General features: G+C 54.5%; 1 protein-coding gene across 5 annotated transcripts in view; it reads left to right on the forward strand.

The window, feature by feature from the left end:
• Positions 1–9,540, forward strand: part of CEP104 (centrosomal protein 104) — a 34,220-nt gene extending 24,680 nt beyond the window's left edge. For 3 of the 5 annotated variants that reach the window (XM_073903450.1, XM_073903451.1, XM_073903453.1), the window contains 7 exons: positions 1,879–1,915; positions 2,250–2,316; positions 2,861–2,969; positions 5,160–5,298; positions 5,450–5,517; positions 6,096–6,182; positions 7,128–9,540. In XM_073903450.1, the coding sequence (XP_073759551.1) occupies positions 1,879–1,915; positions 2,250–2,316; positions 2,861–2,969; positions 5,160–5,298; positions 5,450–5,517; positions 6,096–6,182; positions 7,128–7,247 (627 nt within the window). In that variant the 3' untranslated portion in view covers positions 7,248–9,540. Of the gene's footprint in view, positions 1–1,878; positions 1,916–2,249; positions 2,317–2,860; positions 2,970–5,159; positions 5,299–5,449; positions 5,518–6,095; positions 6,187–7,127 lie in introns of all 5 variants that reach the window. The other 2 variants (XM_073903452.1, XM_073903454.1) reach the window with 1 other exon arrangement.
• The last annotated feature ends 6,010 nt before the right edge of the window (positions 9,541–15,550 follow it).

Genomic DNA, 15,550 nt, shown 5'->3' on the forward strand with positions numbered 1-15,550 from the left:
TTTATTTACTCATTTGAGAGATAGAGAGACAGTGAGAGCATGAGCAGGGGGAGGGGCAGAGGGAGAAGCAGACTTCCCCCTGAGCAGGGAGCCTGATGCAGGGCTCGATCCCAGGACCCGAGATCACGACCTGAGCCGAAGGCAGACGCTTAACCATCTGAGCCACCCAGGTGCCCCCAAACCCGTCTCTCTTAAGAAGAGGTTTTGATGCCTGAATTCCAGTCCTGCTGAGTTTGCTTTCTGTGTAGGCACATAAATCGCGTGAGCCCCGTGCCAGCTTCCTGTTAATCTACTAACCCTCCCCAGCTCTAAGATTGTGTTCTGGTGTGTGTGTCCTGCTCCGTGCTTGGCTGTGACGTAAGTCACTTACTCTGACATGAAGCTTGATTCTCTACAAATGCAGCAGACGGTACCCATGTTTGTAACACATCCCTTAAATGCTACGTGTAGGGCCACCCACTGTCCCTGTTCTCTGAAACTGAAAGTCTGGGAAGGCCCTCAACCCCCCACCCCCAGGCTGGGCTGGTTGGTCCTCAGGGGTGCTGTGAGGCGCTCACCACACAGTTGGGCTTTGTAGGGCCGATGGCAGTGTTCAGAGAGCCAGGGAGGAGACGTGCTGACGCGGCCGCCAGAGCTCTGGGGCGGGGGAGAGCTGCAGCAGGAAGGCCTGAGCCCGGCCACGGCTTGCCACCAGCAGGGCCGCTCTGCTGCTCATAAGGGACCCCTCTGCCTGCTCCACAGCTTGGCGCTCCCCTGCGTCCTTAGCACCCCAGACGCAGGGTGTCTGACACAGGGCAGGAGCCTGGCGGGAGGAGCGCGGCCCAGCCCATCAGACTGAGGGCTGCCTCAGCGTGGGAACGCTATGGCACGTTACCCGTTTAGTCCACAAGCGTGCTGGGGACAGTGTGCGCCAGAGAACAGAACAGACAAGAGTCTCCATCGTTGGGGACGCTCGCCTCTTTCAGGGGCGTCGGATGGTGATCAAGATACACAAGTGAGTGCGGAGCCCAGGAGGGGCTGCTGGCTGACACCTTGCTCTGGAGGGCCTCTCGAGGGGAGAGCCTAGGCAAGAGGAGGAGAGGGCCAGAGCTTGAGCACCAGGCCTTTGAGGGACGGCTGGAGCCAGGTCACAGTAGGCGCTGCAGACTCGAGATGAGGGGACAGGTGACCTAGGAAGCTGGCTGAGGGTCTCAAGCAGAAGTACATCGGCCTGCCGAGGCATTCACAGGCCCACCAGCCACTGCGTGGGAGGACCCCCAGAAGCAGGCCCCCGGACCCGGCAAGATGAGGCCTGGGTGTGCTCGAAGTCCAGCCTGGGACTTGCTGGCGGGCTGGTGGGGGCTGAGTGGGGAGAAGGTGAGACGTCAGAGGTCTCTCCGAGCGTGTGCCTGGGGCTCTGGAGCCTGATCTGCGATGGTGCGGGCTGGGGCAGCGGCTCGGCCTGGTCAGGAGAAGCTGGGTCCTGGGACCCCCAAGGAGAGAAGGCTTGAACCCTTGGTCATCCGCACCGGGGGCTGTGAGCCCGGGAACCAGGAAGAGCGTGCCTAGCATGAGGAGCCAGGAGCGGGGAGGCGGCCGAGGAGATGGGGCTCCTGGGGTGCCCCAGGCATCCATGGAGAAGGGTGATGGTCACGTGTTGCCCAGAGCCCATGGGCGCTGCGGAGGGTGAGCTACTGGGAAGCGGCAGCAGAGGCAGGAGCCCGTGGTGGGGCTTGTGAGGGGAGGACACACATTTAGACGTTAACGGCTCATAGAGCTCTGTTACTTGCTGGTAAAAAGTCTGAAAACAGAAGAACTTATTTTTGGCATCAGAATGCGTCCTGGACAGACTCTCACTGTGCAGCCATCTGTCCCTGATCTTTCTGTTTTTGTTCTTAGGGGAAAGAAGGCCCCTCGGTGGAGGCGGAGAGTCAGGGTAGGTACTGGGCATGGGGACTGTCTGCAGCGGCCACCTCATTCCCTGAGCAAATATCCAGGGAATGTAAGATTAACACAAGCAGGGGGAGGGGCGGAGGGACAGGGAGCAGCACACTCCCCACTAAGCGCGGAGCCCAACACGGGGCTCCATCCCACGACCCCGAGGTCATGATCCAAGCCAAGATCAAGTGTCGGATGCTCAACCACCTGAGCCACCCAGGCGCCCCTCAACTTGGGTGCTTTTAAATGTATTTCACATCAAACTGATTATTAAAAATTTGAAAATAATTTTTACAGAAGGTTATTTTAAATGCTTTCTATTTTCGTTTCAGACACACAAGGAGGGAAAGCAGCACCCCCGCCAGCTCCAGAAGTCCCAGATAATCACTATTTGGATAAGTGAGTAGAGGTTCTTTAGCCTTTGCTGTGAGGGTCGAAGGGCTTGCCGCATGCAGGTGCCGCGAAGGAAATATTTTCCCGAGCCCGGCAGGATTATATAAGCTAACTGGCTCTTCTCGGTCATTCGTAAAGGTAGGGAATGGCCCTCCGGACCGACAGGCACTCCCCCCGCCCCGGGAGAGTCAGGATGCCTTCCCCGCTTTACTCCCAGAGAAGTGAGCAGCCCGTTTGTCAGAAGTGCTGTTAAAGGCACAGAATATTGTGACAGCAAAATACTTTTCCCTGTGCAGCCACCACGGCAAATCTACAGGAATTTCAGTAAAATATCTTTGTTCTTGTGACTTAAATAGTGTCTGTGCTTGATTATGCTGACAGTTTAGAATTTGAAGGGACCTTGAGCTAGTTTGTCACAAACACCCGCTCTTCCTACTGCGCACTAGCGCACTGTCCCCCCGCGGACCCCAGGCCGCCCGCAGACAGGGGAGGTGTGCGTGTTTCTAGACGACCCCCCGTGCCTTCATCTCTGGCTTCTGTTCTGTTCCAGTTTGTGTATCTTCTGTGGGGAAAGGAGTGAGTCCTTCACAGAAGAGGGGCTGGACCTGCACTACTGGAAGCAATGTCTCATGCTGACGAGGTGCGCCCACTGCAAACAGGTCAGTCCCTGCAAGGACAGCCCGAGCTGCGGCCTTCTAAGAGGAAAAGACCTGGGGAAGATAGCTGAATGGAGAGCCCCCTCTGTGTGTGCAGTTGGTGTGTTCTCACTGATTCTCACCGAAGTACGTAACGCATACGTAAACGTGCACACACACCGCAGAGTTCGCGTGGGTTCTGCTGCAGACCACCACAGGAAAACAAAAACCGCACTAAAGCCAGTCAGTGACGTTTTGGGCTTCTCGGGGCACACACAAGTTATGTCCGCACTGTACTGTGGTCTGATACGTGTGTGACCGCGTGGCGTCCAAAAAACAACGTAAGTACTTGAAAAATACTTCACTGCTAAGAAATGCTAGCCACCGTCTGAGCGTTCCGCAAGCCCTACTCACTGACCGCAGGTCACCATGACCAATGTGATTATAACGAACAAGTTTGAAATACCGTGAGGACGACCAAAATGTGACACAGAGACACACAGTGAGCAAATGCTGTTGGAAAGATGGCGCCAACAGCCTCACCCGCTGCAGAGTTGCCACAAACCCTCAGGCCGTAAACAATGCGCTATTGACGAGGTGCCCATATACAAGTCAGAAGTGTTTGAGCCCCTGAACCCCCACAGAATTGTGCCCCCAGCTCCCCAAGCCTCGAAGCCACCACCTCTCCCCCCAGAGTCACCACCGTCCCGATTCCCAGCACCACAAGTCAGTGTTTCTTGCTTTTTGAGTTTATGTAAGTGGAATCCTACAAGCTGTAATTATTTCATGTCATGTTAGCCTTCCTGCTGTGTAGCAGTCATTGTTTGAACAGTCCACAATTATCCCCCCATCCTACTGTTTTTAGAAATTGGCTGTGTCCAGTTTGAGGCTACCATGAATAATTCTGGCGTCTGTCTCCCGGTGCACCTGTGAAGGCACCATTTGGGGTGCACCCCGGGGGTGGAGTGGCTGGGCGCGCCCCCACTGGGCTGCAGGGCTGACGCAGGTGGTGCTCGGAGGGGCCACACGTCCACGCACCAGCCCGGGCATGGGGGGCTGCTCCCCATCCTCACCACCTCCACGCTTTCTGCGGATGGTGAGGTGCGGCACCTGTCCATCTGTCCGTCCATCTGCTGGCTGCTCAACGGCCCTCTTTTAGAAAATACCTTCTAGTCTCTTGTTCATGGGTTGTTTTTTAAGATTTTATTTATTTTTACGAGGGAGAGAGAGAGAAAGCGGGGGGGCAGTGGGGGGCAGGGGCAGAGGGAGAAGCAGGCTCCGCACTGAGCAGGGAGCCGGACACAGGACCCTGGGATCATGACCTGAGCCGAAGGCAGACACTTCACCAACTGAGCCCCCCAGGCGCCCTCTGGTTCGTGTTTTAAAATAGATTGCCAGTCTTGCTCTACTGATCTGTGGTCATTCTTGCTGTGTCTGGACCGGAGTCCTTTGCCAGCCCCAGATGCCATAGCCGGCCTCTCCCGCTTGGGGTCCAGCCTGTCCGTCATCCTAATATGTCATTTAAGTTTAACGTTGTCCACCTTGTCCATCTTTCTCATGGTTGACACTTCGTGTAGCTTGTTTAAGAAATCTTCTCCTACCCCCCAAATTTTTATCTCTTCTCTGATGCAGTGGCCTTTCTTTTGATAAAGGGGGAGAACGGAGAGAAGGAACTTCTTGCCTCTGCCTTGGGGCTCTTGCAAGCTCTCGCGTGGGCAGACCCCTCCATACCCTCAGGCAGGCAGTGCAGACTCTAGACCCCGATGGAGGTGCTGGCTTCTCCAGCAGGGTGTGTGGGTCTGTGGCATGAAGTTTCGTCATGCATATGAGTCACTCCTGCCAAACGTACCAGCGTGGCAAGGGAGTCTCCTACCACTCTTCCTGCGCACACTACAAGTGTGAGGGAGCTGGGATTTGGAACCCAGAGGGCCACACGGCTAAGCTGTTCTGTGGCTTTACTACACGCGTCCCACTGGAATTAACCATCACTCCTCCAGCCTCACCCTTAGCCGTGGCCTTTAGGCGCTGCCACAGTAACATGATGAGAGGACACAGGGTGTTAAGCAGAGCACCAGGAAAGATGGCACAAGCCCTTTGCGCTAGCGGGGTGAGGACTGAGCGAAGGTGCGCGAGCCCGGATCGTGCAGGCTGGCAGGGGCAGCACACACTGCAGTGTTCTCGGAGACGTGCTTCCTTCTGCATTTCGGAATGCAGGTGGTGGAGATCTCCAGCCTGACGGAGCACTTGCTGACAGAATGCGACAAGAAAGATGGGTTTGGAAAGTGTTACCGCTGCAGCGAGGCTGTTCTGAAGGAAGAGCTGCCCAGACACATAAAAACGAAGGAGTGTAACCGTGAGTGCGGGCCCAGGCGGTGCCCTCCATGTCCCTAGTGCCCCTGGCCTGGGGGGCCCCGCTGCAGAGGGGGTGTCCGGTCAGGTGTGTCCTGCTCCTCGTGCAGATCTCACAGGAGGAACTAAATCTTGTCTTATTGACACCATTTCAGCTGCCAAACCAGAGAAGCTGGCAAACCGGTGCCCTCTGTGCCATGAGAACTTCTCCCCTGGAGAGGAGGTGAGGGCCTGACGTGGGCAGGGGGCGGGGGTGTTCGGGGAGCACCCCGGTCTGTGGCAGCGCTGCCCGAACAGTTACTCTGTTTACCTGCCTGCTCAGGTGCTTTCCTCCTCCCGCAGCGCCGTGGACCCTCTGGGGGGGCGGGGGGCTCAGCTCTTGGCGGGGGGTGAGTGTGAGGGGCTCTGGCCTCCGTCTGGCCTCTGCGCTCCTCCGCGTGCTGGGGCCCCAGATGGCGTCTAGGCCAGACCACAGCACGCCGGTCCCCTCTCATGACTGAAGCCGAGCCCGGCACGGCGTGGAAATCCCACCTCTCGGGTGCCTGCAGTCTCTTGTCTGGAACCCAGAGGCCACACTGGGTGTGGGGCCCTCACCCCGCCGCCCCCCCGTCAGCCACGCTGACTCCACCCACAGCTCCGTGCGCTCCCCAAACCTACACGGTGGCACCCAGCCCCTGACAACACTCCGTCTGCTGGGTCGGTCAGGAGCTGCAGCTGCCCCTGGTTTCGGCTCTGGCGGAGCTCATCGCGATTGTTCCCTCGGTTGCCTGGTTGACTCACTGTGTGCCTCCTTTGTTTCAGGCGTGGAAAGCTCACCTCATGGGCCCCGCTGGCTGCACAATGAACCTGCGTAAGACCCACGTGCTGCCCAAGGCTCCTGTTCTGCTGCCGGGTAAGGCCCGCGCCTTCCTGCACGTCGGTGCCCGCATGGCGGGGTCCCCGCTCTCCGTTGTCACTTAGTCTTTGTGTCCTGTCTCCGGCTCTTAGTGAGGAGGCTCACTGCCTGACCAGAACTCTGTCAGCACTAGATGCTTGCACGATCCTGCCCTTTCTGGAGGCTCCCCAGCAGCGTCATGGAGGCAGCAAACCCAGCCCCCCAGGTGTTCTTAGGGTGCAGACCCTGTTCTCGGCCTCTTTCTGCATCACCAAACCAGAGTACTCAGAAACACAAAGTCAAATGTAGATTCACAGACAATGCCACTACCTGTTTTATAAATCATAATTTTCAATATTTTATGTCAGATTTAGAACGCCTTGGAGGAAAATATGGTATTTTTCATTAGAAAATTGTTCCCAACCAAAACACTGTTGGATGCGTAGCTTTATGTTTGGGGTGTGTAAAAGCAAGAGAGTCACCAGCACGAGTGTGAGGAGACGTGGGTCCTGGGCTCCGTCCGTGCCAGGCGCCGTGCCGAGGGCTGTGCGCGGCTGACAGGGCCACCCCCCTGCCGCCCCCACAGCAGCCTCTTCCATAAACCAGGAGTACGGGCACTTGGAGGGGCCTGCCCGGGTTCCTCCGCCCAGAGACGAAGCTCTAGTCTCACGGCCGCCCCTTTCTTCATTTCTGGAGCTGCGCTTCTGAAGCCAGCAGTTGGCAACCGGCTCCCTTCTCTTCCCTCCATCCCTGCCGTCAGGCTCCTCTGAGCTCCTTCCTTCCTCTGCCGGTTCACGTGCACGTCCTCCTCCGCCGTGCGGCCCGCCCTCGCGCCTGCCCTGCTCAGCCCGGGCCCTGCGGGCGGGGGGGGGCCGCTGTGCCGTCGCCGCGGCCACGCGCTCTGCTCGTGTCTCCGTCTCCCTCCTGACACGGTGCCTGTGTTCTGTGTGTCTGTGTGTCCGGCAGGTAAAGGCCCAGCCACGGCCAAATCGGGGCCCTCAGGATCAAAGGTTGGAAGCAAGATCCCAACCCCGAAGGGACTGAGCAAAAGCTCTGGCAGGACGTACACAAAGCAGTGACAGGACACGCGTTCTGTCTCCTTTGTCCCCACAAGGGACAGAGCAAGTTTCCTGACTGTGAACCATCTCGCCTAAAACCTGTCCTTGGACATGGTGACCCGTCCACCGCCGCCGCTGTCCCCCCGCCCTCGGCCCCACCCGTCCTTAGCTGTCGCGCCCGCTGCACAGCCGACCGAAGAACCTGCATCCCGGGGCTAGGACCAAACCCCCCGCGGCTTCCAGCAGCCAGGCGTCCGACCTCCCAGCCCAGTGGGGACAGAAGAGCATCAGCGTGTTTGAAGGGCACCGACAGCCTCGCCCGGGTGGGTCAGGCTGCGGAAGGTGTAGTGTGAGCACAGCGCTCTCCCTCACGGGCTCGCCGTCGTTCCCGTAAAGGCTTCACTGTGAGCCTGGTGCATGTTGGTCCCCCTCGCCCGTGTGGCAGCACGCCCTCCGGGCCTTGGCGCCCCGGCAGTGGGAACCGGCCGGGCGGGAGAGACGGCGTGCGCGAGGCTCTTCGGGCGCCCTCCCCCGCCCCTGCCCGGCGCACCGTCTCACCCGTGTCCGCGGGCCCGCGCTCCGCCCTCTCACAGGCCACGGCGCGTGGCTCCGCCCGCGGCACTCGTGAGGAGCGCCGGGGCCCGTGAGGAACGTGGGGTCCGCGGCAGTCCCCCCGGCTCCGAGTCAGGGCTGTGCTCAGGGCGCTCACGTCCCCTACACGTGGGCAGCCCCCAGACAGAATTATGAAGGGACTGTCCCCTAATTGTGCTGAGCTCACCTGACCACCTCGGTCGAGCAACCCTGTCCTCAGCCCTAGAGGCAGATGTGGCATTGCGGACGCTGGCACGGAGTAGCTTCTGCTTCATGTACATCACAAGCGAGCCTCCAGCCCAGACCGCAGAGCGTCTGCCTCGGGCCTGTCGTGCTGCCCCTCACACATCTACGCTGGAATTGGGACCGTAAGTTGGTCCTGGGATGCCCCGAACACCAAACACCACTTCAAATGAGGAACCCAGACCTCGCTCCTGGCCAGCCATCGGGCCCCCCGGGCAGTGGGCCCGCGCACGTCCCCTGCAGGCGGCTGTGGCAACCAGCCCGTGTGCGTCAGCAGTCTGCTGGGAGGCGCCCCGGTGTGTCCCCCCGCGCAGGGCTGTACTCCCCGCCGCCGAGCTTCCCCGGGGACCCGAGGCAGCTCGCCCTTCCTTTCCCACCGTGCGGCCTCACGAGCGTCAGCAGGCTCTCCAAACACCAGCGAGAACTGGGTGCAGTGGATGAAATGTGGACTATATGATTAGTGCGTAAGTATTCTGAGTTCCCAACCGTGTGAGACAGCAAAGTGTATTTTAGAAGACCCCTAACAGCTGTTTGAGTGGTGTACTCCCTGAGGACGTTCGTGACTGTGAATTTGCACGACTCTCTCCATCCTGGGCGAACTAATACCTTCTCATACACAGCAAGAATAAGACTGAGAGAATTACCTTTAAAAACAATAACCAATTGAAAAATAAAAAGTATATGGGGAGAAATAACATAAACCTTCAGTGGACAGAGCAGAGTGCAGATGCCAACCGATGACCCACGAGCCTTCCTGGCCTGGGAACAGCAGCTCAACCTGCCGGCCCGTCCTCCGCGTGCAGACCAGCCGCTTCCGTAACCAGAGCAGTGGTGACACGGGTTAGTGAAGGAACCATTCCTTCCTCTCCGATCAAAACTTTCAAATATCTGTGTCCTATTTTCTATGTATTATAACATGTAACTTAAAAAAATATTTGTAAAAATACTTAATTTTAGTGATTGACCAAATCGGGTGCATTTAAGACCAATTAGCGTTGTTGGTTACGGAAGAATCGTGCATTTATGTTGAAATGATCCCTAGCAGTAACTTGTGGCCACTGAAAGCCTTACAGAGTTAGAGACTATTAAGGAACCACAAATAAAAGATAAAAAATTTGGAAGGAACTGTAAGATCCCTTGGCCATTTATAAACAAATATGTAAATTTGGAACAGGAATTAATAATTGACTTTTCATTACTGAATATGTTGTGGATATTTAACTATTTATTTCTATTATTTTCATATTTCAGAATATTTTATCAAGCTAATTTAAAAAAATGTGTATAAATTTGGCATCAGAATACACATGTAAATACTTTTAATGAAAATTTGCAACTTTTTAATGTTTTAACATAGTTTTCTATTTGTCTTTATTTCGGGTACCAGAATTATAATATCTAACTAATATATTTTTGTTGTTACTTCTGGGGCTAGGGGTCACTTCACCCTGAGCATATGAACATAATAAAAAGATCACTAAAAGAGCATTTTGTCCCTTTTATTTCAAGATTAATATTAAAAGGCAAACAGAGTGCAGTCCACTCTGGCACACAGGCTAGGGGCTCGGCCGGGGGAGGCGCGGAAGGGACAGAGCCCGGCCCCACGACGCAGGGTGTGTGTGGACATGACCTTCCTGCTGAACAAGCTGAAGGACCGTCAGCTCCATGTGACTTGGAGGAAATGGTGGCCCAGCTTTACCCTGTGGGAGGAAACCGGAATGTGCCTCAGACGGCCTCACGGTGCCCACTGGACATCTCCACGCTTGGCCCCCTTGGCCAGAGGGACGGCGATCTTGCTTTCAAATGAGTAAAAAGGCAGGATTTTCTCTGTTCATGTGTGGAGTGACTTTAAGCTCTTAGCAGTTTGGGGAATTGTAAAATCGCTTCCATTTTGAAGCTGTAATGTCCACGAATACATAGTAACGTAAAGCTGAGGGCACTGCGGTTTTGACGGGACAAGGACTTAGAGTGTTCTCTCTTGTCTGGTGACTAGGGCACCTGCGTGGGGGAGGAGCCAGGTGCGCCGCAGCGTGTAGGACGAAGGAGAAGCGCTCCCCTCACCCCTGCCCAGGTGCGGGAGGAGGAGGAGCCCTTCCTTCCGCGGGCTGCCGGAGAACTGGCTGTTCCTTTGTGCCGATGAGTATTCGCTCCTAAAAACCAGGTCCACTCCAGAAAGCTGAGCGTGTGGTGGTGTGTGCGCAGAAGGCTTCCTGGCTCTCAGCCGCTCCGGGGGGCCTCCACCCACCCTCCCCATCAGCTGGGCTGCGGGCTGAGCCCCCTGCATCTGCAACGCTATTGGAGTAGTGACCCTCCGAGCTGCTCCCCTTGGGGTCTTCCGAATGCTCACGAAGACCACGTGGGGCCAGTGAGGTTATCCTCAATGGCGGACAGGGATGCTGGCTCCCTGGAAGGCAGCGGGCCCAGATGAGAACCCTGGATCCTGACAGACCCGGGAGGCCTGTGAACAACATCTCATCCCTGCCTCAGTTTGCCCTCTATGGAGCGGAGCCGAGGAGAAGGTGCTGATGAGGCCCGACCTGGCCAGTGGGTCTGCAGGTTTGGGGAGGGAGCCCGCCCCTAAGCTGAGGGGCGCCCCCCAGCCCTTCATCCCTCACTAGGCTGTACCTGCAAGGGGTAGGGAGCAGGGAGACTGAGGCACGGACCACCACCTGCCCAGAAGGCCTCAGAACTCCACCCAACTTCCCAGGCCCCAGGCCCACCCACCTGAGCCCGCTAGTGCTGGGATTGCAGGGGAGGGGCAGGGAGAGTGGGGAGGACTGAGGTCAGACACCTCGTTGGGTGGATTTCCTTGTGCACAGAAGGAGCTCATCCCCAAGCAACGCCCTTTTGTGACCCTGGTCCTGCAGGTTGCGGACTCACCAGGAGAGGCGTCCCTGGTTCCTCTCAGGGTCCTGGGACCAGTCCGGCAAAGGGAGGGGTGCAGTGTCCTGCCTGGAGGTGGGGGACATTGTGGGAACCACTGCCAGGGTTCTGGATAGAGATCTTTCTCTCCCCGTGGGGTAGGGAGCACCTTGGGGGTGCTGTTTACACAAATTCCGGGATCCTAGAAGGGGGTGGAGGGTTCCCTGGGCGGGGGGGGGGCAGGAGGGCAAGCCTGCGGGTGTCCAGCTCCAAGCATCAGCCTGGGCGGGGCCAGGCCAGGAGCAGAGCCAGGGACAGAAAAAAATCACCTCTCATGTTCTTCCTACTGAAAGTTTTAAAAGTTTTGCTTTTTAACACTGCCATCTGTAACCTACTTGGAGATGTTTTGTATTTTCTGTTCCTGAATGAGACAGAAACTTGTGAAACAAGACACAAACACAGCAGCTGAACGATCAATGATTTGACTCTATTACAATCATGAAGTCTGTGTCAAAAGGCGCGTCAAGAGGCCTTTACAGAAATAGAAAACCAGAAGAACACGTTTATTTACAACATGCAACCAACAAAGAATTCGTACCCAACAGACACAGGGAATTCCTACGCATCATTAGGAAAGGGCCAAGCAGGCCTCTAACCTGGCTTTGTGAGTGCAAATAGGTAAGTGATTCCAGAACACAGCACTGCAGCGTTCTGCAGCTGCAACAAGTTACCGCGAGGGCAGGGACCCATGGCGCACGGGAGGGACTAAGATCGGGGCTCAGCTGGGTGCCGGGCTCCCGGGGGGAGTCCACTCCTCAACATATCCCAGCTTCCAGAGGCCCCCACTTTCCCGAGCTCAGGGCCCCTCCGTTCAAGGCCAGCCACGCGCCCCAACTTCTCACGCCGCCATCCCTCTGGTCCTCGGTCTCTGCCTCTTCCTCTTCTGCTTGTAAGGACCCTGTGATCTCACTGGGCCCACAAGACCGTCTCCCCGTCTCAAGGTCCGTCTGCAACTACAAGTCCCCTGTGCCATAAAACCTACTGCGTTCACAGGTTCTGCAGACTAGGGCATGGACCTCTCCGGGGGCCGTGACTCTGCCCACCACACATGTAAGAACACCACACGCCTAACACCTACTTCGCTTTTCAAAAAGGCGCTCACCACCTGGAAGATATGCGGAAGAAGTTAAACAGAGATTAGTGATGGCAATACCAGAAAAAAAAAGAACAATAGTAGCGTATCGGTGTTTATTTCACATAAAAGCAGTATTTTCACTAAAAATGGTTCACAATTCATATGCTACAAATACCAAGGCAACTTAATATCCAATGCATTTAAAATAATGTATCAACAAATCACAAACATTAAATGAACCGTAAATTCATAAAGGTAAAGATGGAGTAAAATTAATCACGCAATAGTTAAGTTACAAGGATAAAATTTATAAAAATATTTAAAATACACTAAACAATACGCAAGTGGAAAAATGCAATGAGTAATACACATTCTTAAATGAAACGCTATTTTCTTTTTCGTATATGTGTGTGGAGTTATTCTTAGAAGATTGTAAGCCCTAAGGGGTGAGTGTGGAAGCAGCTGAAAACGTCAGCAGCGTTCCTGGTCTCCGGCTGTTGAAAGCAATGGCCCAGAAGGAACGGGATCCCATGATCCTCAGGGGCAGGGCATAGGTTAGGAGCTAGGAAAGAATGTAACCCTCATCCCCCCCACTTCCTGCTCCTCCCTTATCCCATGACTGCCTCCCTGCGTGCCTACCCGTCGTTGGAGAAAAGGCAAGCCTGCCTCAAGATATTTGCCATCCCTTTGTACTCCTTTCCCACACTTGGAGGCATCTGTTCTTGCTTTTCTGATAAAATAAAATAAAATAAAATAAAATAAAATAAAATAAAATAAAATAAAATAAATAAAAGCCATGTGCAGAATCCAGCTGAGGCAGTCCTGCACGGCCGCTCAAATGGTTGTCTGAGGACTTGAGTTCAGTGCGGGACGACATTTGGCGCCCGAACAGGGACTTTTTCAGGACTCGATATCCTGCACGTCACTCCTCAAGCCCGAGACAGGACGTGCGCTCATCCAGGTAGGAAGTACAGCCCTTGATGCCTGTGACGGAGTGACAAGTGAACTCACATTTTTCTTTCTTTCAGGCGTGCAGGATTTTACTTTGAATTTCTCTCTGATCTGTTTTTCTGTCTGTTATAACCGTGTTAGTTATGGGACCACCTTTAAGTAGGCAACAGGCTGTCCATAAGGAGCAACTACGTGTGCTTCTGCACTGTACAGGATACAAAGTAACTGATAAGGATTTAATACGATTGTTGTCAGTAATAGGTCAGCATTTCCCATGGTACATGCCCTAGGGCTCCTGTTCGGTTGAGGACTGGGAACGTGTGGGCAGATGGCTGAAAAATGCACTGGGTCCTGTTACAGATTCTCATTTGCATACATGGGATCTTTGCCGGATAGCTATCCACTCTTTACAGAAAAAAACCAGCTAAAACTGATTGGCGAGACCTCATTCCTCCCCCTTCAGATCCGCCGACGTGTTCCCCAGTCACGGCAACAGCCCCATGAATGTAGCCCCTACCACCCCGCCGGAGGCTCCAATAATATCCCCCCCCCCCCCGATAAATTGCCTCCTCCCTCTCCACCCTCCCTAGAGGCAGAAAATAAAGCTGTTGAGGAGAGTGCCTCCTTTCCCTTGGTAGAAAAGATCTTAAAGGAACACCAAAAAAAAGGAAGCCCAAGAACAAGAAGGCTTTATTGGAGCACGTCCTATCTTCGGAGACCAGGGACAAGCTCCACGGCACGATCACTTAGCGTCCCCGGGCCTCAAGGGGCTTTGTCGGAGCATCCGTGAGAATGGGCTCTCAGGTACTTTCACAAAGAGTATCACAGAAGGGATCGGCGGTGGGTAGGAGATGACCCCTTGGGACTGGAAAACATTGGTCAAAATGGTTCTTAACACTGTCCAATATTCTTTACGGCTGCAAGAATATCGAGGTGCTGTTCAGATAACTGCCGTGGACAACTTGACAAATGACATACCTATTGGAATTGAAAAGTTATTAGGAGAAGGGCCTTAAGGACTGTGGACGCCCAAGTTGCTATGGATCGAAGGGCATTTCCGCAAATAGCAGACGCTGCCATTAAGGCACGGTCCCGGATTCCAGATTCTCCTACCCCATCTGGCTCGTTCGCTACCATTCAGCAACGAGCCAGTGAACTCTATATAACTTTTACAGAGAGATTGCAAACCGCTATAGCAAGGCAAGTGGATAATACTGATGCACAAACACTTCTAACTACTCAACTGGCTGATGAAAATGCCAATCAGGACTGCCAAAAGGTGAAGAGGCCAGTGCCCCAATATTGCGGAAATGATCCGAGCCTGCCAAAATGTGGGCACAGAGTCTCATAAGGCAGTATTGCTCACCTCTGCTTTAAGACCTCAAAAATACTTTAAACGCGGCAAAGAGGGACATTTTCAGAAACAATGCCGACAACAAGAGCAGAAACGTCCCACTCAAAAATGCCCCAAATGTAAAATGGGATTATCGCTGGACTAACCAATGCCCTTCCAAATCCGACTCGCAGGGAAACCCGCTGTCGGGAAACTTGAAGAGGGGCGCGGGAACCAGCGATGCAAGCCCGGAACCAATCCTCAAACCCAAAAGCCCAAATGTGAAATGTCAACGCAGAGGAATGGACCCCCAAAACGTCCAACCACCCCTTCAGCCCAGATGACACCGAGTGATAGACTTGGTCGCCGCTGCTGCAATCAGCACAGGATGGACCTGCCTCTTGCTTGTGGTGTGACCCTTAATACTGTTGGGGAAGTAAAAAGGGCCCCAACAGGCATATTTGGTCCTTTGTCAAAAAGGTAGGAATGATTTTTGGGGCGCTCTAGCGCAACTATGAAAGGCATATTCGTTCTCCCCGGGGTTATTGATTCCGATTACAGAGGAAAAATCCAAATAATGTTGACTTTCTTTACTTATGCAGAAATATGGGCACAGCCTGAAGTAGCACAATTGCTTCTGCTTCCTTATTGGGCCCCCAAATAGTCAAAATATACGAAGACATGATAAGGGCTTTGGCAGTACCACTGCGAGGCGTGAAGCCTTCTGGGCTGTGGCCCATACAGGACACATGACCCACCTTACAAATCACAACTGCAAAAAGAACTATTAAAAGCTTAATAGATCCTGGGGCCGACGTAGCTGTCATTCGAGCCCAAGATTGGCCGACAGAAATTCCCCTTGTGCCCTGTTCACAAACTCGTACCGCAACAGGGGGCCAAGACGGTCCCCTACAAAGTAAATGTCCTGTTGTATGCGTTGATGTGGAAGGGCACCGGGCCATTGTAAGACCTTTTGTTCTAAAACATCCCCACTTCTCTCTGGGGAAGAGACTTCCTAAAGCAATGGAATCTTCCCCTACAGACAAATTTATCCTGACGGCCATCGCTACAGAAACCGCCCTCACTCAAGCTGTCTTGGAAAAACCAGGTCCCCCTGCTTGGGTGCAGCAATGGCCTAGAAAAGGTGACAAACTAAAACACCTACTAACCCTAATGGAAATAACTCGTGAGCATAGAGAACCCTCTACC

This window comes from Callorhinus ursinus, unplaced genomic scaffold, assembly GCF_003265705.2.
Source record: "Callorhinus ursinus isolate GAN/ISIS: 27379988/994484 unplaced genomic scaffold, GSC_fseal_2.0 scaffold18, whole genome shotgun sequence".
In the NCBI taxonomy this organism is placed as follows: Eukaryota; Metazoa; Chordata; class Mammalia; order Carnivora; family Otariidae; genus Callorhinus; species Callorhinus ursinus.